The 27,235-nt window shown below is 38.8% G+C and overlaps 1 protein-coding gene across 1 annotated transcript; it reads right to left on the bottom strand.

The window, feature by feature from the left end:
* Positions 1 to 394: 394 nt before the first annotated feature.
* Positions 395 to 25,386, bottom strand: rgs17 (regulator of G protein signaling 17). Its single transcript, XM_059359086.1, has 6 exons — positions 25,247 to 25,386; positions 21,339 to 21,719; positions 17,055 to 17,185; positions 10,959 to 11,033; positions 10,636 to 10,867; positions 395 to 10,454 (listed from the first exon to the last, which is right to left on the bottom strand). The coding sequence occupies exons 2-6, from the start codon at positions 21,339 to 21,341 to the stop codon at positions 10,266 to 10,268; spliced, it is 630 nt and encodes a 209-aa protein (XP_059215069.1). The 5' UTR covers positions 21,342 to 21,719; positions 25,247 to 25,386; the 3' UTR covers positions 395 to 10,265.
* Between the last annotated feature and the right edge of the window lie 1,849 nt (positions 25,387 to 27,235).

Here is a 27,235-nt window from a genome sequence, read left to right as displayed (position 1 = left end):
AGGATCATCTGCTGCAGCATAAATGTGTTGCATTGATGTGCCATCTGAATAAACACAGAAATAAGATGTAGCATCCTGCCAGGCACGTAGACATGTTAAATAATGGTTTGCTTTATTTTAGGTGGAGGATAGTCATCCATTGGAGCACAGACAGTTACAGCCGCCTCGTGGTCTTTCTCCGGGCCTCAAACACTGTCGGACCGCACCACAGCCACAGCACAAACTGCTGCAGGAAGGTGCACCCAGTACAGCACAGACTGGAATAAAAGAGTGGAAGTCCCTCAGAGACAGTTCACTCAGCCGTCCCTGCAGCATTCACACCAATAATTCCCCCAATGTAACCAAAACTACACACAGACACCTCCAGTGAAAGAAAGACACAGTCACATTTGGCAAAAATCTATTAAGTATTTATTGTAAGTTGTTACATTTAGATTTCTTTCTCTAGCAGCACTATTTAAATTACAGATATTGAAGGGCAGTTACCATAGATTGGAGTTTTCTCTTAATGCAAGATGTCATCGTGTAAACAAAGACAGGAACTGAACCGTAGATCAAAACGTACCACAACGCTGTTAACGTGATGGTGACTCGTGAAAGTTAAAGGCTGATGAACAACAATTTTTGTGTCTTTTGAGATAAAAGAAAAAAACGACATAAACCTGTGATAAAAATAAATTAAAACAGTAAAAATAGTTAACAGCTTTTTTGTGACAGTTACAATTTCAATCAGATATGATGTGGTTGCTTGTATTCCACATCAGTCACACTTCCTGTCTGCTAACATACTGATGAAGTAGATTTTATGTGGGTGTTTCAGAGAGATGACACAAAAACCCACGACAGAACATGAAAAGACAAATAACATAATGTGTTTCGTAAAGAACAGTTTGAGTCCAACAGAACATGTGATTGTATGTTTCAACAATTAATTTGACCCCTTTACATAGAAACAAAAGGTAGATTATAATTTTGGCACATTTTATCCACCAAAGATGCATTTTTGTACTTCTGGGACAGTTGCATTGACCAGCGTGTCAGGCAAATCCAACCTTGTTTTTCCTTCTTTTGTAAAGTTTAATGTAGCTCAACTCATTTTGTGAATCTGTTTTTTAAAAGGAATAGACATTTGGGAAATACACTTGCTGTCTTTACTTGAAGAGAGTTACATGAGAAGCCACTCTGTAGCTGGAGTCAGCTTAGCAAAACTGTTTCTTGAGCTGTTAAGGAATAGTTTTAGTTTTAGTACTTTTGTATGCAGATAAAATTACTGATCTTTATGCTGTGTTCACACCAAAGGCAAAGTGAATTTTCATCTCGCCTCACTCATGTGACTTGTACCTTCTGATAATTTGTCTTTGTTTGTTTGTTTATGTGCTGGTGTAGATACTATCATGGTTTTTATTTTTCCACTTCATTCTTTTATCAACTATGGTCAAAATAACCACAATTGCTGTTCTGGATCTGTTTTGGAAGTCCTGTGTATGTCGTAAAACCCAATGACATCATCCTGAACTGTGTCTGTTCGGTATGTATGGAACAGAAACCAAAATAAGCAGATTTTGCTGTGATTTAATAACAATAAACAGATCAAAATTATGCTGAAATAACTGCATCATGATGCAGATTGTAAAACGTCAGAATTCATGCTTTGTCAAGTCTTTCTGCAAGGTGACAAGCAAGCAACTTTTAAAATGTTTTCTGAATGGAGTTTGGCTCGATCAGGGCTATGCAGAAGAGTCTCAAGGCTGGTAGGCTTTCACAACACAGCATCATGCAAATATCTTGCTCAAATATGCCACCCAGTTGAAATTTGCAACTATTTACACATTGCGTTGCACTATATATTCGCTTGGCATTTGGCGTGAACACCATAAGACGTGGACAAAGCTAGGCTCGCAGTTTCACCTTTTTAGTCTAAACTAGTCTGAGCTAAGTTGACTGGCTGCTGGCCTCTTAAAAGAGTTGCATTGTTCTTCTCACCTAACTCTCTGCAAGAAAAAGTGGATTTAACAATTATACAATGTTACACAGATACTGTACATCTGTTAACCAAGTTGAGTCCTTATGAAAGAAAAAAATCCACATTGTTTAAACTAGACTTTTCTTTAATCTTGATTCTACTGTCACATCTGTATTGTACTTTCATGCAGAGAATTGCCAACAGCAACATAATTAAACATTTCCCACAATGTACAAATTTGTTGATACTCGGTGCTGTTAAACCTGAACCAGCTCTGTCTTGAAGTACAGATTCACATCTCTGTAAGAAGAAGCTCGATGAGACGAGTCCCTCCTGTGATATTCTACAACAGAGGATGATGTTTTATCAAGGTCGGACTTATAAGACAGGAAAGTCTTTTCAGTGCTACAGTTAAGGGATTCCTGCATCTCACTGCACTTTACTCAGCGACTGCTGATCAAGTTTTGATGATCAATCTTCTTTGAAAAAAAAGTCATGAAGAGAAGTAAAGTAGATATTAGGGCAGCACGGCCCTGAAGGTGAGGGACACAGTGCTCTGAGATGTTTGAGGAAGTTGCACAATCTACTGAACTCATGAGCTCACTGTCATTTTCTCATCTTGACATTTTAAATCTGAAACCTTGAGATTTGCTCCATGTGGCAAGATAATAAATATTACATTTCAGTCCACACTGCCTCGTTGACCATTAGTGAGCACAAGGGTTAAGATTTAACCTGCCTTGATGCAAATAAAACTGTCAGAATCTCATTAAAAGTTGAGCTATTTTCATCAAAACTTTTTATTAAAAGTTTCTGCACTAGCACTGTCTAGGTAACATTGCTCTGCAAGTCATGCATGTGGAACCATAGTCTATATTTGTTAATACAAAGAGGGTCATTTAGTCATTCTGGCAATTCATGAGACACTCGAAACAAGAATTAAGAACCCATAATCGTCAATATTAGTGAAACATACTAGAAGAAAAATATGAACCTCTCAAAAGAGTTTCTGATATTTTTAATTGTCTGCATACTGCAGTACTTGAATACATACTCATACAGTATCGTTTATAGCAAATAACTGAATTATTTCATTTATTTAGCAAAAAGCATGCTGAATAGAAAAAGTGTCACTTTTCTTTTTAATCGCATAAAAGTGACAGTAAAATTCTTTTTATTTTCACCTGCGGATCATCTCTGGACCACTGTGATCTATCTACAAAGGCATGACAAAAACAAAGAGGCTTAGGCATCTAAATCAATAAAGAGAAAAGTGATTGCCTAAAACTGTTGAAAACCAACTTCAAGCAGGTACCTGCACAAATATAATCTCTTTCCTCAAGTAGCACAAACACCTCCGAAGGAGGTGCAAGAGACAATATGAGGGTGTCAGTAGGAGAAACAAACATCAGTGTTATTTTTGCTTTAAAACGGGACTCTCTCTGCTCGAAACTGCTATTAACAGTGCTGTATGTGTGATGTTAGAGAGAGAGGAAGTGAGACAGACAGAGAGACAGAGAGAAAGAGATCTTGAGGTCTGTTGTGAAGCATAAAGAGGCACCAAATCCAACTGAGGGAACACACAAAGCAGGTTGCGTTCAAACCAAACAACATCAGTAAATTAACCTTTCTTTCTTTAGCCACGATGCACTGTGAGGAATTGTGGAGAAAAATCTATACAACATCAACCCTCCTATTCTCAATTCCATCTTGGTTCAGAAGCTAAAGTTTCTGTACAAATAAAGAGTTAAAAAATAAATTATTAGACCCCCAACTCGCAGCTAAAAGTGGCTCTCTGAGTGAACGGTCTCGTAAGTAACGCATTATTGATTTCTCTTACACCTTTGCATTAGTGGAGTATTAAAAAAAAACAGAACACCCACTTCTGCTGACGTGTATCACATCAACGCTACTGTATTAGCACAGTGATAGTCTGACTGGATGTGGCTACAAAAAGAACAAGAAGTTGAAGGATAGAAAAATAAGTTGCTGTTGTTTGCAGATGACATAGTGCTGCACACATTTAACTACAGCCGCTGTGCAGTGTCCACATACAAACACCAGAAATATAATTATGATAAAATGTTAATTATTTCATGGCTAGTGGATTTAAAAAATATATATATTAATGGATTACTTGTTATAAAACGTGACTTACATATGGACAGTGCACATGCTCCAACTCAGCCCTTCAAAGTGAGACTATGCAACGTTTGAATGACAAAATAACGTGGCCTGACTTCAAAATGAAAAGTAAAACACACCCTTGCTAAATTTGCAGCTTTACTTTGGTCGGGTGTGATCTCTGGCTTGTGGTGGCAGATGATAGCGAACAGGATCCAAAATTATCTTTTAGTCTGTCTGTCAATGGCTGGTAAATTAAAAAAATTACCATTAAAAAAAATGAAAAATCTTTTAGGTCAGTAGTTCCCAATGTTTTTCTTAAAGATAATTGAATAAAATGATGCCTGCTGACTACCTGACAGATTTAATAGAAATATAATATTGTATTGGGTGCAAAAGAATAACAGAACAACTAATAAATTGTACAATTAACCAGAATCGTGTTAAACTAATACAATTCTGTCTGTATTATTTTTTTAAATATTATTTGAAACCATCATAAATCAACAATTATTTTTTGACTTTCTTTTCCCTGATACCTGACCTTTTTTAAGTGTATATATTAAATCCAAATCCAAATTTATTCTATTTCAAGAGCCATTTTTACCCACATTACCCACAGCGAGTTAAAGGTGCTAATTCTGGACCCTGTTAGCTAACACTAGCAAACTTTACTCAGATCTCGCCCTTTAGTTCACTTGATTCTACTTGTGGTACTTTTTAAAAATGTTTTATCATTTGTCCCTATCCCTTGAAGAAACAATGGCGGCCTTTGTTTATCAAAAGTCACATAGGCTTACTTTAAAAAACGACCAAATGTGAAAAATGACATGGACAAGTTCTGATTGGCCCAAATACCTTATTTACCTCACAGGCTGGGGCTGGATTACAATATCTGTCACACAAAAGTCATGATGTGGTAGCTCCTTAAATACATAAATAACCTTTTTTCCCCTCTCAGTTAGGAAACACTGCACAGGGTCAGCTACTAGTTGTAGCGTGAGTAATGACAGTCAGTCAACTTTTCAGTCAGTCGAGTTCCAGTCGTCTGTATCATCTTACCAAGACTCCAGCCACATAATGTCAGACAACAACACATTTATTTGTTTTCAGCAAGGTTTCTTTTTATCATCACGAAGGCATATACTATTTTCTCTTTATATTACTTGTTATATATGTATATCTATACCTATATATAGATATAGACCTACATACGTATAATATTTATATAGAAACAAAAATAAGCGTACATTTTTGCTGAATAAGATTGAAGAATATCAGCAAAGGGCATTGTAAACCATGGTCCATCTAAAACAGGTGAAAGGTGCGGCACTTCGCCCTTTCCCAACTCACCCACAGTAACAGATTTGCATAGGCAAAAATGGGATTAGCCCTTAGACAGTGTATTCCTGAATTCTTTATAGAGATGCAAAATCTAGTTCAGCTCAACACAATTTAAAAACAAACATACATACAAACAAACAAAAAAATGTCGACTAGGCCAAGCTCTCTTAAACCCCTCTGGTCATATACATAGTCATTTTTCTGTGCACATTTTTGTTTACAGTGTTAGGCTTCAAGTAGATCTAAAAACAACTTGTACATTGACAACTAGATGTGAAATAAATTAACCAACATGAGAGGTAGTGAAAAGCCTACGGAGACGTTTGTTGTTGTTTTTTTTTATACAAAGGAAAAAAAATAAAACGTGTCAGTAAGGCCAAAGCTTCGCAAACCTCCTCCTCCCCATCAGGACACTTCAGCTCTCAACCTTTTTTTTCTTTTTCAGTCGATAAAACCACAGCCACGTTTCAAAAACCCCACTCACTTGGAACCCATTGGAAATTTAAAGACAAAAATCTAAACTCAGCGATGACACTACGTCACTTTACATCATCGCTTGTAAAATCTACATTTGAAATGCAGTTATTAAAAAGAAACAACCGTGTACTTTCCCCCCCACTGTGTAAAAGTCACAATAAATTAAGAGGAAAGGACATAAGAAGAGGGCATGGGTTTCTACTGCGACTGCCCCCATGTAAAACACCGTCACCTGGGTTTCTGCTGTGTCAGTACTCCCTGTAAACCCTGTAAAGTGCTAATGGAGTTAGCACTGTGCAGAGACCGGCTGGCTTCTCTGCACACACTGGGGACAGTTAGCTCCCCACGGTTACGATTATTTAATAAGGTACACACATCTCACAATTTATAAATGTAAACTTGGTTTAATTGCACCATGATTTCATTATCTGGTTCTTGGTGAAAACATTCTCATGTTAATTACTGTATAGACTCGGTAACAAGGAAACAAAGCTGCACTGAGCAGAGGACGGATCCGTCTGCCAGAGAGCTTTTATGAGTGACAGGCATTCTTCTACGGAGTCAAAAAGTTACAAAGTTGTCCAAATACGACGTCTAAAATGTTTCATGAAAAATATAATTTGCTCCAAGGAGCCAAGTGTAACAACTAAACCTTCAGTAAGAGAACTGGTAAATTACTCTGTATGCTTCTGATCAACTGAGCGCATGCATGCACAGCTCGTCATTACAGCAGCTAAGCATCAGTCAATCCTTACAGGTATTTATGTAGTCTGCATGTGAGTAATTCTATTGTCAGGTTAAATATACTATATTTTCAATAAGGAACATTACAACCGTTTGCAGATTATTGGTTTAGTCTTGCCTTCTTTACTCTACAGTGTGCGTTTTACCTATCTATAATCAATTCTTCAAGACAGAAAATTTTTGTTGTAATATGATATGATTGGTTTTGAGCTGGCAGCTTCATCTAGTTAGCATTTTTAACACTGCAAGTGAAAACAAAGCCTCTTTTACAAAGATTCTGCTCTATTGGTGTAATAAAGCTCAACTGTAACGCCAGCAATGCCTTTTTACACTGAACCAAACAGCGGCGACATTATCCCGCCCCCAAAGTTTAAATAGCACGACAGCATTATGGGAGAAAAAGTGACTTTTACACAGACTCTGTTACTATCTCTAGGATCTCTAGTTCCCCTGTCCTGCCTCCATAACTTTTATACAAACTTTTATATAAACAGTGAGGCGAAATAAAGGCGCACTATTTTTGCCTTGAGCAGGCTATGTAAAAAGGGCTTTAGTCTGGAGGAAAACTCAGAATCCCATGGACTTTTTATTTTTATTTTGGCTCTATCTGACTTCAATTCAATTTATCTTTAAAAATGAATCGAATTATCTGATTTCTTTTTTAAGTCCTGTAGCAGAACTTGCAAATGCTAAATAAAGGCAGCTCGTTTCTTAAACAATCCAACAGCTGCATTTATACATTTTCAATTTGAGTTTTATGTAGGGATGCACGATACACGTCACTGTCGATTGTTTTGAAATTGCTTCTTAATGATTTAACAAGTGCAGCAGCTACACACTGGAATACAGTAGGTGGCAGTGGCAGCGATATTGATGGTTTAATGCATCGACAGATTTGACAGATTTTGTGAAAGTATTTCATTTGAATTGTTAGGCAGAATATAAAAGCGTCATAATTTTATTTCATGTACTTTACTAGAAAAATAAGTATGTTAAGAGTCAAGACTGTTATTTGTTTCAGTTACAATAGTGATGTTAGAAATGTTAAAATAAAAAAAAATAAAGTTATCTTATGAGCATTGGCCATAAGAAGCAGGTAAGTATGGGTATCAGCTGAATAAAATCCTTATCGTGCATCCCTAGTATTATTAAAAGTGTTGTGGTTAGTAATTTATAAGATACATTTCTGACAATTCAAAACCAATCTGACGTAATGGGACACAGCTTCAAACAGACTGCCATCTAGAATCACTAACTACATCCAATTGCACTTCAACAGTCTGCAGCTAGACATCCTGCAGAGTCTGCTCTCAAATTTAATCTCGACCAAACTTGGCACGTGAACTTCAGGTAGTTAAGGAGGTGGCAACATAGATGCTTACATTTATCAGTGAGGAGTGGCACTGTTTCATTGACACTTTGAGACCGCGCAAGCCACCGAAACAAGAGGTCAGCTGTCCATCATGTTACACAATGAATATACTCGGAGGCCCGGTTAATTAAACAAAATAGCATATACTGCACTCATGCACTTTCTACTGCACATCCACAGGCCAGGAACAAAGTTCAAATGTTCACATCATCAAAAAACAAAATGTCCTTTTATATACTAAAAATGTTAATGGGACATTTGGCAAGACCCTCTTAGAGTTTCTTTTTTTTTCAATTTTTTTCTGTTAAGTGTGTAAATGTACCATACACACACATAGCCATTATCATCGCATGCTGTCAAAGTCAGATTAGAAAAACAAACCAGAGTGTGTGAGGGCTGGCAGTGGGATAGAGGTTTAGCACGGCTAGCACAAGCATGCTAACTGCTTGCCTACAGCATGCTGAAACCTAGTTAGCCTCGTAAAGAAGGCTAGCATTGTAGCATGACAAACTTCTTCACTAGCCCAGTATGGTAGCATGTTAGCATTATTATACCAACCCTCTTCACTAGCTCTGGTAAAAAATGAGTGTCTTGAGTGGGCAGTAGCTAACTGAAGGACTCCTATAAACGCTCACAGCTCTGTCTGCTGGAGAAACCGACATGCACCAGAACGACTCTGCAGCCTGGTGACAAGTCACATCTGATATCTTTTCACAGCATCTTTGACATCATGTTTGGCACCAGGGTCATGTATCTGCAGCCTGTTACTGGGCGTCCAACTCCAGGGGCTGCCATGTTACCTACAGCATCTACAGCCGAAGCCTTACACACGAAGGCCAGGGCTAAACAACCATCACTTAGGATTAGCGTCTGCTGCATCTCCTTATGTTCTCCAGGTAGAACCAGCTTTCCATAATGCTAACCAGAACACTAAAAGGTAAAACCTCTTTCACTGCGCAAGAATTTCAAAAATGTAGATGACTATTTGGAGTTTGTTTTTATTTTCTCCATTTTCTCCTGCGGTGGGTTCTTTCCCCCACACTGGGCACCTGTGCTTGTCAGGCTGTGATGGTCTGAGTTGGAGGGAGGAGGGGAAAAAAGATGGGACGTAGGGATCGTTGGACAAACTGTGGTTGCGTTCCAGAAAAACTCCAGCAGCGCTTGTGCTGCCTTTTCTTACATGTAAAGGCATTGTGATTTTCTCAGTGGAGAGATTTTTTGTCTTAAGTTCATGAGTAATAATAATACATGTAGCTGCCCAACCACAATTCTAGCCCTTACTTCTCCCAGTTAAAGAATCCTAAAGAAGGAAAGTGCTTGGACGGATGGATGGATGGATGGATGGATGGATGGATGGATGGACAGGTGGATGGATCAATGGATGGATAGGTGCTGCTGCTGCTGCCTTTTGCTGCAGAAGCCATCAAATCTCCTCAATAAAAAACTGCAGTAAGCTTAAAATTGGCAGAAGTGTACTTTTTCCCTTCACTGAATATACACATCCAGACAGAGAGACAGGTCCCCTGTCTTAATACATCTCAATATTCAAAAAACGGTTGCAGTCCGCGGCTTACATCGTCAAGCTACTGTAGAGAGAGAGAGTTACATGCAGAGCCAGTGCTTCTACTGGTTAAACAGGCAGAGACGCCCCAACTCCCACCAACAACTAGGTGTCATGTTTGGACAGTTAAGAAATAAAAAACACATCTGAGGAATGGGACAGAATAAAAAAAAACAATATGAAAGAATGATTAAGAGAGAGAGAGAGATATTAAAGTGAGGGAAAAAGCATGAGGTCTAAATATTACAGTACAAGAACAGTTGGCTTGTCCTTTCTGTCTCTCTCTCTTTCTGTCCCCACCGCCTGAGGAGTCCTTGTCCACAGTTAACCAGCAGCTGGCCCTCAGGTTGGCCATTTCAACCGACAGCTGACAAGTGCTGGCCAGCCAACCGTAACAAACAGCACAAATTGCTAGCAAAACAATCACTGGCCAGCATTAATGGTCTTAAATTGACCAACCAACCAGCAAAGGCCGACCTGGCTCCAGTGGAGAACTGGATATAAATTGCTTAAAAAATATAAATAAAAAAACAACCAGCTATCTTGGATGTCATTCAGTCTTTTCAATCAAAAAAGAGGGAGAGATTTTTCCAAACCCGACTTCCGGCACCATAGTAGTATTTGAAGTTTAAGTAGTAGTCTCGTTGGTGTACGATGGCGATGAGGGTGGGTGGAGGGGTTTAGGTGTCGAGGCAGGTGCGCCTCCTGTTGGCCAGGAGGTCTCTGTAAACGGAGGAGTTGAGGAAACGGGGAAAGGAGTCGCGGTGCATCAGGGTGTAGATCTGGAACTGAGCCTCCTCGTACATCAGGTTGCTGGGCTCTGTCAGGGTCTGGTTTATTCCTTCTCTGACCCGCGAGTCCAGACTCACCTGGGATGAAGGGGAACAAATTAGATTTAGAAACTTTTGTCTGTTTTTAAGTGATCTGTGGCTTCATTAAGACAGACAGACAGTAAAGTATGATAAACATTAACGGTTCATTTTGGCTGACATTTCCATCCCTAGAGTCAAAAGGTAACTCCCTTCTGCTAAACACAAATACAGCTGGTACCTCTTTGGGTGATAATATGGACACGTAGTCTTCGTATATGATCCTAGATTTCTCCTCCACCACGGTGGGATCCGTCTCCTTCTTCAGCTCTTCACAAGCCAACCAGAAAAGCAGGTTGTCCTCGCTGTACTCCGAGCGCAGGAACTCCCGGAAGACCTCCCGGCCCTCCAGCGAGCGCAGCATCATCTCAAAGCTCCGTGCCCAGGACAGCGCCTCGTCCAGACTGGGGTGTCTACAATTGGACATAAAAAAAACGAAGATGACATGAGATTGACACACAATCATTCTGACACACACATACAAGACGGCTGGACTGAACTTACTGTTCTTCTGTAGCTTCAATACTGTCCATCTTGGTGCAGGTCTGTCGTTCACTCCTCTCCATCCTGTCTTCATTCCTGGAGAGGAGAGAAGAAATTATTATGCTCGCTGAAGCAAGTCTGGGAATGCTTTTGTCAGTTTAAATGGATAAGTCTGAGTGATCATTAGATTTGCCCACTTACACTTACATATTTGACAATATTTGACAGGGTTTTAGTCTACATTTATGTTGATTATGATAAATACATCACTTTCACCATAATTTGTTACTACCCAAGAAAAAACACTCTACACTTTATCCAAATAACTTAATTTCTCATCTAACTAGCTTTGTCCAGAGTCAATCAACAAGATCAATATCAGCATTGTTCAAGCCAAATGCAGGCTGTTAAAACCCTGGAATCGCTTCATAATACAGAGCATCGTTAGCAGGTGAACCACAGGGCAGAATGAGCAAGCAAATGGCAGCCAGGAATTTCAATTAATTATATCTCCATGGACAGCATGCACCAGTGACCAGTCAGTGTACACCTTGCTGCCACTAAGCTAATTTTGCAATGTGTAGCTGCACAGTGTAGAAAAGTATAGATAAGGGAGATGTGCGATATAAATATGAGATCAGGATTCAGTATCAGCAGATTCTCAGTGAAAAAATCATCCCATAATCCCAATTCATCTCTGAATCCAAGGATCTGGATTCAGAGATGACAGAAATATTGTAACACATGAGAAAAAAAGAAGCTCTCTCTAAAATGAAAGTAGCAGACATTTTCATTAACGTTATATGTATTCGTTGGAATATTAATCATTTTCTTATCATTACTATAATGCACAGAAATGGGAACTGCCAGGACTGAAAAGTGATGGAAAGCGTTTTAAACGTGCATTCTTTCTGATGGCCAGCAAGGGGCGACTTCTCTTACGGCAAAAAGAAGTCGCTAAGAAAATGAGCCTACTTCTCACTTGATTTATTACCTCAGAAAATATTTTCCTAGTGAGTTTATGGTCTCATTCATTAGTTTCAAAGTATTTGTCAACACAAGCATGATGTTCATTTTGTAAATTATGGTCCCATTTAGAATAAAATAAGTGATAAAGCAGTGTGGAGCTACGCTTAATATTGTTCACCACCATATGCAGCTTGTAAAGAGTTGGGGGAGCTTGAAACAGCAATTTTTAATAAGAGGTAAGATTTTAACCAATTATTTAAATGATACAAAATTTGCCAGGAAGCATTTTGATAAACAATAATTTTTCAAGTCATTTTTTTAAGCAAAGACAGAAACATTATAGAGTCGCAGCATTAGGTGTATTGTATTGATTAAGAAAATAATGAAAATGAAATCAAAGCAATGATAAAAGCAACGATTAGATGCAGCTCTACCTATAAGTTTCTCTTCCAGCTGCTGGAAGCTGTTGAGCTTCAAACGCCGCATGTTCAAAGTCCATAAAACAATAAAGTTACAGTGAAAACCTTTATGTACACACTTGAAACACACACGGTAGCCTCTCTGTCTATCGTAGCTCAGTCACACATGCTGAGTCCACAATGCAACACACACTGAGCCGTCTATTTTTGTCCCACCATGGAGGATCTTTCCTTCCTCTTGCTGTCTCTTGTCAAAGTCCCCATTGTGCAGCGGTAATGGGCTAAGCTAGCCACAGCCCCCGGGCGCCCTCACAATACAGCTAAATATACAGGCTGTTCTTCACAGCTGTTTTGCATGTGATGTGTGGATGGAAATAGAAGGCACCCCAACTAGATAAGGGCCTTGTGTGAGGGCGGATGAGGAGGGGTTAGAAAGTGGAGGAAAAAGAGAGAGAGAGACAGGATGGATAAAAAACAAACTGTAACAGTAAGCCGTGACCCATTACCACTTTCGTACAGTCTCTAAAACTTCTCCTGTGGCACACACACACACACACACACACACACACACACACACACACACACAGAATGATAGTAAAAAAAAATACACAGAGAGCATTCAGCGACATGTAACTCACACAAACCTGCACTGAAAAAAAAAGCAAATTACCCCTCCCAGCCTTAACGCTAATATAAATAAACATATGGGGTACAACATTCTGGATATCTGACACCAGCATTTGATTGAGAAACACACAGTGGAGTCACAGAGCACTCACTACGGGCCCAGTCCACAAGCTGCCACCACTTCAGATGAAGTGGTGTGAAAGAAGCAGCACATTCACCATTCACTGCCTGAAAACAATGTTTCATTCACTCCTCTCTCCCCGGCGAGAGTGCAGCCGCAGTGGAGCAGCGGTAGCAGCTACTCAGCAGTTACTGGTTTTGGTGCCTTGCTCAGGGGCGTTTGTTCCAGTAAGTGTTTGTGCAAGTTTGCAGTCTGAAAGTTTAGGACATTGACACAGTGTTGGTTTTGTACTCTTTTCTCTCAATTTTAAAATATAAGGCAGGAAATAAGCAGCAATGATTATTTTCATTATCTGCTTGATTATTCATCATAAAATGCTAAAAACAAATAAAAAAAAGATACTAACAGGTCTGTCGCAATAATTAAAATATCAATTTATTGAGCTCTGCAAAAGTTGTCTTACTTATGTTTCTTTATTATTAAAAAACGGGGGGAGATCATGAATAACCTGATCCACCGCAGCTTATGTTGTGTTCTGTGCAGACATTTTCCTTATGCAGAAATTTGTCATTTTGCCTTATATAAATAAAATTGACTTGACTTTAACATGTAGCTTCATAGTTGTTTGGCTCTAAAAACTGTTAAAAAAACATGTTGGTTTGTAAAATGTTTATTGGCTCCCAGGCCTTGCTGCACTGGATCAGGTGCCAGTGCTGTGTCAAGGTTTTTTCAGTTGATTTCTAGGGAACTCAACATCAGCGCAACATCACAGATTAGGCAACAGGATTAAGGGCAGGACCAACTGTTTGTTGTTTCAAGCACAGTATTTTTCTACTGTTAAAACATATCAAGTTAATACAAATAATACAATGATAAGATCCTGTACAAAAATACTGATTAAGATAAAGATGTGGGCCTCATTCACGAACCATTCTTAAGAACAAATTTGTTCTTAAGTCCTTCTTACGAATATTTTACGAAGATTGTGGCATTCATGGATTTTTTTCTTATTCAGGATTTTTCTTAGGTAAGAACAAATCCTACGAACACTCAGGAGTACTCTTAAGCACATTTCAGTGCTGACATGTTGCCATGGTTGTGTTGTCTTCTTTTGTTAAGTTCAATAAAATACATTTTTCATTTTATTTAAATGAAATGTGCCAACACTTTAACATGAATCAAGTAAATTGGAAATCATGCCGTCAATTAGTGATAGCACACATTCAAGGACAGTTTGATTTCACAGAAGTGTGATTGACTTGGAGTTACTGTACATTGTGTTGTTTAAGTGTTCCCTTTATTTTTTTGAGCAGTGTATATACAGTCATGGAAAAAGTTATTAGAACATAGTTTTCTTCAATTTCTTGTTAATTTTAATGCATCCACTGCACGCGTAACTGCCTCCCAGGCCTCCTTTTTGTTTGTGTTGGTGCAACCTGCACTAAGGCTGCTAAATATAATTTTCTTCCTCCGAGTGATCTCCTGCAGCAGAACTTAATTAAACGTCAAATATATAGCAGTGTGGCATTCAATCAGTGAGGTCATCAATTTTGTGAAAAAACAGGTGTGAATCAGGTGGCCTCTATTTAAGGATGAAGCCAGCACTTGTTGAACATGCATTTCTCTTTGAAAGCCTGAAGAAAATGGGTCGTTCAAGACATTGTTCAGAACAGCGTACTTTGATTAAAAAGTTGATTGGAGAGGGGAAAACTTATAAAGAGGTGCAAACAATTACCGGCTGTTCAGCTAAAATGATCTCCAATGCTTTAAAATGGAGAGCAAAACCAGAGACACGTGGCAGAAAACGGAAGATAACCATCAAAATGGATGGAAGAATAAGCAGAATGGCAAAGGCTCAGCCAATGATCAGCTCCAGGACAATCAAAGACTACTTACAGTCATGGCCAAAAATATTGGCACCCCTGCGCTTCTGTCAGATAATACCACTTCTCCCAGAAAATCGATGCAAATACAAATGCTTTGGTATTCACATGTTTATTTCTTTTGTTTGCATTGGAACAACACAAAAAAAGCTGAGAAAAAAAGCCAAATCTGATCATTCCATGCAGAACTCCAAAAATGGACTGGACAAAATTATTGGCACCTTTTCAAAATTGTTAGAAATAATTGTTTTTCAAGCATGTGATGCTCCTTTAATTTGTAATTAAACTCACCTGTGGCAAGTAACAGGTTCTGTCAATATAGAAATCACACTTGCAGCCAGTTAAAATGGATAAAAGTTGATTCAACCTTTGTGTTGTGTGTCTGTGTACCACACTGAGCATGGAGAATAGAAAAAAGAGCAGAGAATTGTCAGAGGATTTGAGAACCAAAATTGTTGAAAAGCATGGACAATCTCAAGGCTACAAGTCCATCTCCAGAGATCTTAATGTTCCTGTGTCCACTGTGCGCAACATCATTAAGATGTTTACAGCCCATGGCACTGTAGCTAACCTCCCTGGACGTGGACGGAAGAGAAAAATTGATGATAGATTGCAACAAAGGATTGTTCGGATGGTGGATAAAGAACCTTGATCAACTTCCAAACAAATTCAAGCTGACCTGCAGACACAGGGTACCACAGTGTCAACTCGCACTATCCGTCGCAGTCTGAATGAAATGGGACGCTATGGTAGGAGACCCAGGAGGACCCCACTGCTGACACAGAGACACAAAAAATGTCAAAATGTACCTGAGGAAGCCAAAATCCTTCTGGGAGAACGTCCTGTGGACAGATGAGACCAAAGTAGAGCTTTTTTTGTAAAGCACATCATTGTACTGTTTACAGAAAACGAAATGAGGCCTTCAAAGAAAAGAACACGGTCCCTACGGTCAAACATGGTGGAGGTTCACAGATGTTTTGGGGTTGCTTTGCTGCTTCTGGCACTGGATGCCTTGACTGTGTGCATGGCATCATGAAATCTGAAGACTATCAAAGAATTTTGGGGCGCAATGTAGGGCCCAGTGTCAGAAAGCTGGGTCTCCGTCAGAGGTCATGGGTCTTCCAGCAGGACAATGACCCAAAGCACACTTCAAAAAGCACCGAGAAATGGTTGAAGACAAAGCGCTGGAGGGTTCTGAAGTGGCCAGCAATGAGTCCAGATCTAAATCCCATAGAACACCTGTGGAGAGATCTCAAAACAGCAGTTGGGAGAAGGCACCCTTCAAATCTGAGAGACCTCGAGCAGTTGGCAAAAGAAGAGTGGTCCAAAATTCCATTAGAGGTGTAAGAAACTCATTGATGGTTACACGAATCGATTGATTTCAGTTATTTTTTCCAAAGGGTGTGCTACCAAATACTAAGTTTAGGGTGCCAATAATTTTGTCCAGTCCATTTTTGGAGTTCTGTATGGAATGATCAGATTTGGCTTTTTTTTCTCTGCATTTTTTGTGTTGTTCCAATGCAAACAAAAGATATAAACATGTGAATAACAAAGCATTTGTAGTTTCAACAATTTTCTGGGAGAAATGGTACATTATCTGACAGAAGTGTAGGGGTGCCAATATTTTTGGCCATGACTGTATAAGCAAGGTGGACTGAAGATTCACTGATTTTTTGATGCAAGACTGTTGGTCTCAGCAGAGTCATTCATGGCTTCCCAGTTGCACTGAGAAGCCATGAATGTTATGTTTTTCACAGGATCTGGTTAGTGCAAATACTTCATAAAATGAAGCATGTAGAATAAAGTTATTTTGATGAAATAACACAATTTAGCCATCTTTCCTGACAGAAACATTCATCACACATGATGTGTTCAAGGACCATCGGGAATTGGAAAATGTAACGATAATTTCCGTTTTTACACTTTCTACCTATGATAAATGGTATCATTTTAATACATTTTAAAAGAAACAAGCTTTAAAAACATGCTGGGAGTTTGTGGGGTTCAGGGGCCAACAGCTAAGTAACAGTTTTCTGATCCTGAGCCACAGTCTACCTAAATGATGAAAAAACAAAAAATAGCATAATGATTTTCTTACCAGAGACACTTGCAGCAGCCACACCAGCAGAGGCAGCAGGTGTTGGGTCGGGGCTGTCCAGGGGCCTGGGGTGGGGCCTCGATGTGCGCCGCCTGCCTTTTTCTCATCTCCACTCCACTCACACTCCGGGGCTTTGTAATGGAAACACAAAGAGAATAAACACTGTTAAACACCCTTCAAAATATGTCTTATCAAAGGGGGAAAAAATAAAAGAAACTGTGTGTGTGTGTGTGTGTGTAAGGGAGTTGAAGCGAGAGAGAGAGAGAGAGAGAGGGAGAGAGAGAGAGCACTCAAGCAGACAGAGAGAGGATTCCCTTCCTTGTATGGTACGAGGGTTCCTGGCATCGAGCCAGGCTTTGACAGACACTACACATACATTTCAACAGGAGCAGAAGGCAGAGAAACAGGGTCTTCACATCAGGTACACACATGTGCAACAAATACACAGACTGATACACACACTCATTAAGCTGTTGGAGATGGGGCAGGCCACAAAAAATGTGGCGCTTCTTTTCTTGTGGTCACATTCCATTTACTGTTGTTGTTGTTGTTTGTCTTGTTTGTCTGATGCATCATTCCTTTGCAATACAGTATTTCTACAGAAATACACATTTCTGTGGTTTCTGCTGATGCTTTGATGTTTCTGAAATCTCCCCTTTAATGTATGACACACGTGCAGTCTATAGTTCCACTTCAGTCATTAAGCTGCACTGACACAGCAGTTCACTGCACTAAATGCATGTCAAGCTGCTGATATGTTCATAATGGCAATGCTAACATGCTGTACCATGTTCACCACCTTAGTTTGGTGTGTTTGTATGATAAAATTACCTAATTAAACACAAACGCAAAGCTGAGGCTGATGGGAAAGATGAAAAGTGAAGGCATCACCAAAGTTTTTACAATTCGTCCTGTGTCTGCAACAGATTATGATATATTTAATAATTGTTGGAATATTTCACTCAAAGTCACTCATGATGGCCCCTGACAGTCATTTTGATAAATTATCTGAGGACCATGTGTGTCCAAAAGACCAACTTTCATCCCGACTCATCCAGATGCCTTGGTACTGTCTTTTCTTATTGGTAATAGTGCAGATTGTTCCTCCTCAGTGTAGGCAGGATTCAACGCTGATCCTCACAGCGACACTGTGTGAAACTGTTCTGACATCGTCTTTTACACCACTTCCTGAGTAAAATAAATTGTGGTCACTATTGATGGTAACTTGGCAGCAAAATAACAGCTTTGTGCAGAAAGTCCACTGTTCAACAATTGAAAATTCTGCAGTGTTTTAAATCGACAGAGGTGGTACCAAAATAAGTACAAATTTTGCTCAAGGAAAACCAAGTTGTGTTGAGTAGAGCTATACTGTATCATGCAGTATGAAAGTGGCATAAAAACTTTACATTTTTAATATCATAAAATGGTCATATAACCAGGGAATGCTTTACATTTTTGCACTCACAAAAACTGAAATTACTCAATTCTCAAAATATTTGCCAATTCCTATTTCGAAGAAATGCTCCTGATTAAAATCTAACTTTAAGCATTTTGTGGGGCAGAGGTGGTTAACATTTAACAATTGTATAACATCTTGCTCTCAGCTGCTCTTTACATGCAACAAACTAAGCTACAGACTGTGCAGTGTTTATCAAAACTCTCCAAAACTTTGCACAATGAAGAAAGACTTCCATGACTTATTTCTCTGCACACTACACATTCCCACTCTGTTCTCTCTTAAAGTCATTGTGGACAGTCCTGTGCCTTGAAGGTGAAAGTGCCGTGGATTTGCAGGTAGAAGGAGTGAAAAGAGCCACTTTAACACCACTCAACAGCCCTGATAGGCAAACAACCCTTAAGGTTACTTGAAATAAAAATATCACACTCTCAGAACTCACTTTGTCTGAGATAATAACTTACAGTATAGTCCAGTGATGCTATTTTTCATCTTCCTGCAAGCAAAAGATAATAACACTTGGCTGCCTTTTTATAAGTTAAATAAGCGGGGAAAACCCTGATCTTATATCACTATACTGTAACAGCTCTCTCACAAAAAGTCCAAAATCTACACCAGGAAATACTATTAAGACCGGCAAAAAGAGGCAGACTGATTTCTTCTTCTGTTTCCAAATAAAGCAGATAATAATGAACAGACTACACTTCATAATTAGTCTTGTTGTCTGGGAATCAAATGAAACAGAACTCTTACCTCCAGACTCATGATTCAAATTAAACTCCTCATTAAACACTTAAAAATCCAAGTAGAGTGTGCTCCAGTACCAACGAGAAGTAAGTTCTCATTCCCTGCTATTTACTAGAGTGATAAAGACACAGTGCATGGCAGGTGTGGCTGAGACGACCTGCCTGATATGCAAATGTTGTCTCCTGACCAGTGAAGAGGCCATCAGTTATTCGGCGCCCGTGGAAAAACAGGCTGCTAAATGCAAATGACGGCGAGGTTTTGGCTTTGTTCTAAAGGAGGGCGCATTGACAGGACATGCAAATATGGAGTGGAAATACAAATACACCCAGATGAGAGGAGCGGAACGGACATGACGAGAAAGAGACGTAAAAGATGTGTGATACATGCAGCTGATTTTCAAGTATTCAAATGATCTTTCATATTTCGACATTTAATTAATTAGACATATTTTAACTTGCTAGAGCAAATACCCAATGACATATCAGCCAAAAGCAATCCGATGTGTTCATCCAATCACGCCTCCACCTCGCTTCACCATCACGTCATTAGCCAAAGGATGAGCTGTAAATAATACCAGGAGAAACTACACACAGGCTAAACATGAAAATGCTCTGTTTAGCATACATAAAGCACAGGCTACTGACAAGAAGTAGCACAGTCAGAGCCTTAATCCCAACTTAACGTCAGAAAAATAGCCTTTATTTTTAACCTTTTTACCTGGGAAAAGGTAGAGGACAGACTGGTATAGTGGAATATGGACTACATTTTTGTGGGTTTCTTAATTTGAACCGAGACCATGCAAAAGATAATTAATCTAAAAAGAAAAGAAAACATGTAATATACTGGGGTTTAGCAAATTGCTGTTTTCCGCCCATACCCCTGGGGCTGGTTAGTACCGCCTGTAGGTGGAAACTACCCAAATGGTACAAAAGGGAGCCCTAATTACCATTATGTACCCAGAACATTTTTTTACCAGTCCAATTCAATAAGAAGTAGCAAAATTGAACAGAAAGGAAGCTAGGTGAACAAGTCTTCATCAGCCGTGTTTCCAATACAGTCGAAGCATATTTTGAAGCAAAATTTTGCAAAAATGCTGCATTAAAGTAAATATGAATTCCCTCAACTGGTTTAGAGGGAATACACGAAGCTGCATAAATGTACTTTTATCAGAAAACGGTGTATAATATTGCTGTAGGATAATCCGCCAGTAAACAGAAGAAGTAGAGATTGTGCGAGAAAAAAAAAAAAAGAGGTTGCTAATGAGAGAAAATGGAAAATGGATCAAATCTGGCAACTTATTAATGTTCGTTCATGTCATCTTGTCTTGCCCAGCAGGGCGGAAACAGCTGATCAGTCATGTGAGGTAAAAGTTTGCTACATCAGAACTTTTATGCACATTTTCGAAACTTGCATTGAACTTCTGTATTTTTATTAAGCTTTTCTTCTAAATGTGCATAGAAATGTGTTGATGGAAACATGTCTACAGTCCTTCATACTCTGAGCAGGACTGCTGACCAATGAGCACTACAGAGGTGAGAGTGAGAGGGATTAGCAAGACACCAATATCTTTGCAACCACGCGTGTGAGTCGATCATGCTCTTGTGGAAGCTTTAACATTGGTTAGCTGTTTTTCTATCCTTATCTCATGTTTTAGCAGTAAAACACTGTTTGTGTCTGGGTTTTACTTCACAGACAAGAAGGGAAAGTCGACAAAGGTCTTTACTCTATCGAAGAACATAAAGGACATGCTGGAGTTTTTATTTTATTCTTTTTGTGATTATGAGTAAAAAAAATGTTCTCTGACACTCAAAGGTCATCATTTTAAGTATTACCCCTGGTATGTCAGGCTTCTTGTTTGGATTATCTGCAACTTGATGACAATAAATTAATTTGCCTAACATTAAAGGCTCTCAAAAAAGACACATATTGGACCATGAGTTATTTTTATCCAAGGTCAAGAGTAAAATTTCACACTCAACAGGCTTTTTTTTAACTGGCAGTGAAGTGATTTTAAGCAGAAAATTGACTACAGTAAGCAACAAAAAAAAAGTGTTTTACTCGTGTGAGGGATTAAAACTTACCATGAATTAGTGAGTTCCTAAAGACAGGTCAGACAGAGCAGTCATGGCATGAGGTAATAGGTTGCTGGATGATAGCAGGCTGGTTGACAGAGTGACTGTCTGGGCGTCTGTTTGGCTAATGGACCGGCTTTTTGGCTTGCTGGGCAGGAGGTTCTTTTCACCACAGGGAAGAGAGGATACTGATCTCAGCATCCCTGACCGACTGGCACAGAAAGGGACACAAGAGCTGAAGTGAAATGTGACTACTTCCTCTCCTTTTTTCCTTATTTTCACCCACTCCTCTTTTTGCTTCACTCGCCGTCGCCTCCTAGGCTTCCTTGGATTTTGGTGAAAGGGTCATTTATGGACATGAGAGCGCAAGGAGCAGTGAAGGTACAGCATCTGAAAAAAAAAGCAGGGCAAAGATTAAAAATCACAACAGAATCTTTTAATCCTGCAAGTAAAATAAAAGGTGCAGTCATTTATCCGTGGTGACAGCGGTGAAGAAATATACCCGCTGTTAATGGAATGAAATAGTGCCGCAGTGAGAGCAGAACCTGATTTTTAATAAAATACATACTGTATCTCTGAACACATACTGTATAATCTAATATCTGCACTTTTCTCACTTTTGATAAGAATCTGAAAAACTATTTTGTCACCAGACTTGTGACTGGACATACTTTGGAGTAGAACTGGGCAGTTTGACGATATGTTGTCAAAAACTAAATAAAATTATCTATTGTATGTTTTCTTCTATATTGTTTGTATTTCAAAGGGGGAAAAATAGTAATTTGGATGCTTGACATTCTGATCCTGGGAGTAAAGCTGGATTGAGCCTGGACTACACCAAAAAATGCTTTACAATGTGGTTATTTCATACAAAATATTTTTTTTTTTATTAAACTACCAGAAAACATGCTTTATCATGATATATATTTTGTTTTTGAGATATAAAATTATCTATTATCTGTTTAAAAAAATGAGAAAATAGCATCATATTTTAGAATTTTTCGGGAAGTGAAAAATGTGGCTAATTTTTTGTTGCTATTTTCTTATTTTTTAAACTAAAAAAATTGCATTTGTCACTATTTTCTCTCTTTTTAAAAATAAAATGTATGATAAATTAATCTGAAAAAATAATTGATAGATTATCAATAATGTAACAATAATTTGTTGCACTATACTATTTCTAAACTACCTTTTATATATATTTGGCATTTCTGTACTGTAATTTTTTATTCTTATCACCCAACAGAAGTTGATATGTGTTGATACCGCTACACATGTGGTTAGAAAAAGACAAAATAAACCAAATCAGAAAATGAACGCTAATGCATGAAATCGCTCATCATGAAAAGGATTAAGTACGTTGTTGGTGTCACAACCTAACCAACAATCACAGTCAGTTTCCATTTGTTGGATTTTGTCCCTGACAGAAACTGAGTAAGAGCCTGAAGGCGACGGAGCCTCTCGGGGCGCTCTCATGCTTTATATGTTCATACAGGAATTACTGTTCTAACAAATCGCTTCCTCATAACAGCAGCTTAGAAGTGTTCACATGTTGACCTCAACACTGGAGACTCTTTATGTTATGAATTATCCCCAGTCTGATGCTACTCAGTGAATAAAATCAGCATGTAAGACAGATTAGAGAACAAGAGAAGTCATTAAAGACAATTGAGTGATATTTAAAATTATGCTATACCAAATACGTCAAAATAATAGTGGGGTTACAGCCTATTATGTTTCTTTGATGCCTTACTTGTATTTTTGTCGTTCTTTTAGCCCACTTTCATTTTGAAGTCTAGTGAGAGAAATTGTTGCACAAATTCAATCTAAGAGTTCACATGTAGCCGCCATCCATCCCATATGACACAGCAGGCCGCTTCAAAACTGCTTCCCTGTAAAAACCATTTTGTTAGCAAGAGAAGCACCAATAAGTTGGAAAACAAAAGTTTCCCTTGTATAATAAAAGTCTATGAAGAATTTATTTGCAGAGCTGTGTGCAAAGATAAGACTTTTGTGTTGTACTTGTGTGAGTTTCAAGTGCCCATTCCAAGGAAAGTCGAGTAATCGATCGTCAGAAAAATTATCGCCAACTACTAAAACAATCTAATAATCCCTGAGTGGTAGAAAATGCTGTTTTCAGCATCTCAAATATGGGGATTTCCAGCAGTTTTAAATCATATTAAACTGAACAGTTTGGGGTTTTGGACTGAAAAAAAATACATTTGAAGACATCACTTTGGACTTTCCAAAAACTTGATTAGGTAAATATTTGGCAGATTAATCAAAAATGAAAACAATCCTTTGATGCAGCCCTGGCCCAGACAGTGGGAATATTTTGGCAATTGCTGGTTTCTGGGCTGGCGATGGCAGGTTGGAAAATTTTGGCCAACCATACTCTCAGAAATGTAATTTCTAAAATGCAACAAGCAACACATTTAGCAACATATTCAGACCATTATGGACATATTTAAATACCCCATATTGTAATAAATTCACATGCATGCTGCTTAGAGTAATCACAGTGACCCTTAGGTGTGCAACAAGCAGGAGGACGCAGTCCGCCACAGGCCTTGGAGTTAATTTTATACACACAACTTTATTTCCTTGTAAACAGACACTAACTCATAAATAACTTTGCATTAATAAAGATATAAATACATATCAAGGTTTCAAAAATCAAATCAAATCAAAATTACTTTATTTATCCCCGAGGGGAAATTCAGTTAGTCTGGTAGAATCTCTGTTTGAATGAGACAGCCTGATGGCTGTTTGGAAAGACAATAAATAATTGACTCTCCCTGGTAAACCTAAATGTACAAAATAGAATGATATTTCTCCAGATTTTTCTCTGATGATCAGAATCATCCAAGAAATTTACAATCTGTGCATCTCTATTTTTGATTATAGCAGACATAAACACAGCTGCAGAGTTCACATCAGAACTATTTATCAAAGAAAGAAGCGCTCTAGCCAAGTTAACTCTATGAGAATAATCAATATGTCATTCAATGTCTCTTATGTGTTGGTTAACTCTGTCTCTGTAGACACTAAAAAAGTTGCAATATATATTCAAGCAAAAATATCTCCACCCCAAAAGTCTCAAATATGTTGATAAGCCAGCTGGTATTGTATGAAACCTCCATGGCTGAGGCAAAAGTTGAATGAGATGAATCAGGAAGTCTCCCAGGATGCAGCAGCAACATCACTCAGGAGATCAAAACTCCAGCAACACCTGTACTATAAAGAACAACTTTACTGTAAGACCAACGCGTTTGTGGCCTTCATCAGGGTCATCCTCACCCTCTGACTCACACACACCTATGGGGAACTGCAGTGTGGGTGCTCCCTCAGCTGTGCACGACATGAGCTCTCCCCATTGCATGACAGCAGAGGAGTAAAAAGGGTTATAAAAAAGTCCAGGCTGTGGCAGAATTAACTTTATAGTGAAGAGTTTATGGTGGATGCATGGGGCTGTAGCAGCCCTGGATCTGTTGCATCTGCCTGAAGGCCTTTGCATTTCTTCAGATAACAAGTAGGCAGGCTCATCGGACCCTGCTCTCTCCCTCTGTGCACTAGCTGAGCTGGCTAGCTGCTGGGCTGGGTGTTTTGCATGGTTTCTCCTGCAGCTGTCCGAACCATCTGAGCCCGGGCGCTGCAGGTCCGACCAGCCGGGAGAGGAGCTCCCCTCCCGGGCTGACAGCACGCACCAGAGAGAGGACTGCACGGCGCTGACTGTCGCACCGAAATTTCTCAGAAAATCAAACACCACCCACTTTCTACTTGCTAGCTTTAGCCGACAGATCCGCTATCTCTCAGCAGCGAGAGGAGGAGGTGGCAGCTGAGCAGCAGCTAGCGCCGTGCTAACGTCAGCTAGCCAGCCCGTGTGGAGCATTAGCGCACAATAATCAGCATCTTACCCCTTTGTGATGAGCTGTCAGTGTCCTAGGGTGATGGCTGTGAAAACGCGATGTTCCGATGCGTGTTTAACGACATAGTAAATGGGGATCCTGCGGTGTAATGTCCATCGCCGCTGTTTTTCTGCCATCCGCCCCACTTCAGCACCGAACGCCGCCGAGCCCCTGGATGCACTGCGCAGGCGCGCTGCCACCGCTGCTCTGTGGCTGCAGTCGGTGAGAAGATGCACCGCTGAGCTCCACACAGTCCGTACTGCACACAGGGTCTCGGCACACACTGCTGCACAATAACACACAACATATTCACTCATTATGTATGTGCAAATGAACAAGACGAGAAGCTTATTGTTTAAGTAGACAGTTGTCTAATGTATGTAGTATTTTATTCCATGTAAAAAACAACAGCAATATTTAAGTAGTAGTAGGTTGGTATATTTACTGTGTATTTTGGGTTATATTTGATATTGCGTATTCTATAGATATCTTATGAATATATATCTTATACTATAGAGTATGCTGAGGTTTTTTTCTGTCCAATTGTTCTATATTTTAGTCTTTTTTATTTGTGTGTGAATTTTCTATTGAAACATATCTATCTATATATCTATTGTAAATCACAAACTTAAATTGTATATTACAAAAAATAAGGTAATTATTTAAGAAATAGGTTGTGAAAATGTGTATACTTCTTCCTAATCCTTTTCCAGCATGTAGTATTTACTGATTTGTTTATTGAGTTGGCTTTTTATGTTAATTATTAATTAATTTAGTTTGTTTTTTTTGCATTCTCTCTAAAAAAGAATATTTTCAAGACACAAATCTTTATAAGAATTGAAAACATCATTAGTCTGAAAGACAGATAATCACAGTAAGTTAATGTCCAGAAGGCCACGGTTCATAAAAGAGGACATTAATATATGTATAGCGTGCATATTTAGGGAGTTTATAGCACCCATATTTCATGATGCATGATGTATATGGTATTCTAAAACATCTATATTGTATAATGGTCCTATCATGGATTATAAAGACATGTCTTTTTGTGTGTGACATTAATGTCTTCATGTGTGAGTGTAATCAAAAATAAGTGTCTTCTTCTTCAAGAGCAGATGAACACGGAAGTACATTTCTGTACATTTTAGCTTTTTTCAAAAATCTGCTCAGTAGAAACAGTAGAAATAACACGCACAATCGGCTGTGGATCACTCTATCAAGTCGGTTGAACTGAGATGTTTTCTGTGCACATTGGAAGATGTTGAAATATGAAATAAAGACTAATCAGGGTAAACAGCAAGGCATGCCAATCGAAATACATAGTCTAAAACGGAGACGGCTAAATATATTTTTCATTTAATCAATCAATGATCAATCAATTTATTTGTCACAATAAAGCATACAAGGTAATTTGGAACCAATACTACAAATGTGAAAGATTGATCATTTAATTTAACTGTGAATCTGTATCCACAGAGTGAAATCTTTTACAGACTTTTAAAAAATACTTTTCTGTAGCTCATTGCGTGTTATCTACTCAGTTAAAGACAACTTTTTACAAATAAATCATTATTGCTGAGAACATTTGAAGTACTGTCTCTAATTTATTTGTATTGTTTCCCTCAGTGAATGTGTCTCTGCAGCGTGAGCGTCTCTACTCCAAAACTATATTTTCCTACTGTTAACACAGGGGGGCACCAAAACTCTGCTCTCTCTCTCTTCCTCACACACACACACACACACACACACACACACACACACACACACACACACACACACACACACACACACACCTGTTCTGACAAATCCCTATGTGAAGAGTAAATTCACATATTAACATAGTGTGAAAAGAAAATGACAACATTATCACCGCCACAGTGACAATTAGAGGCTTTTATCTGACAGATAACACATTTTGTTTCAGATCATTTCAGCATACACACGTGTTGTTATGAAAACTAGACTGAAGTGAGCACTGGATATCACAATAGAATGGAT

The sequence above is a fragment of the Centropristis striata genome, chromosome 20 (assembly GCF_030273125.1).
Source record: "Centropristis striata isolate RG_2023a ecotype Rhode Island chromosome 20, C.striata_1.0, whole genome shotgun sequence".
NCBI classification, from domain to species: Eukaryota; Metazoa; Chordata; class Actinopteri; order Perciformes; family Serranidae; genus Centropristis; species Centropristis striata.
The sequence above is the reverse complement of the archived record's forward strand: the minus strand, read 5'-3'. Positions and strand labels throughout refer to the sequence as shown.

Bases quoted from the DNA above. Each gene is read 5' to 3' on its own strand.
- rgs17 (XM_059359086.1), bottom strand. The intron at 10,868-10,958 runs GTAAGTTCAGTC...GTCCAATTGTAG, and splicing joins ATTGAAGCTACAGAAGAACA to ACACCCCAGTCTGGACGAGG. The intron at 10,455-10,635 runs GTACCAGCTGTA...CCTTCATCCCAG, and splicing joins CCATATTATCACCCAAAGAG to GTGAGTCTGGACTCGCGGGT.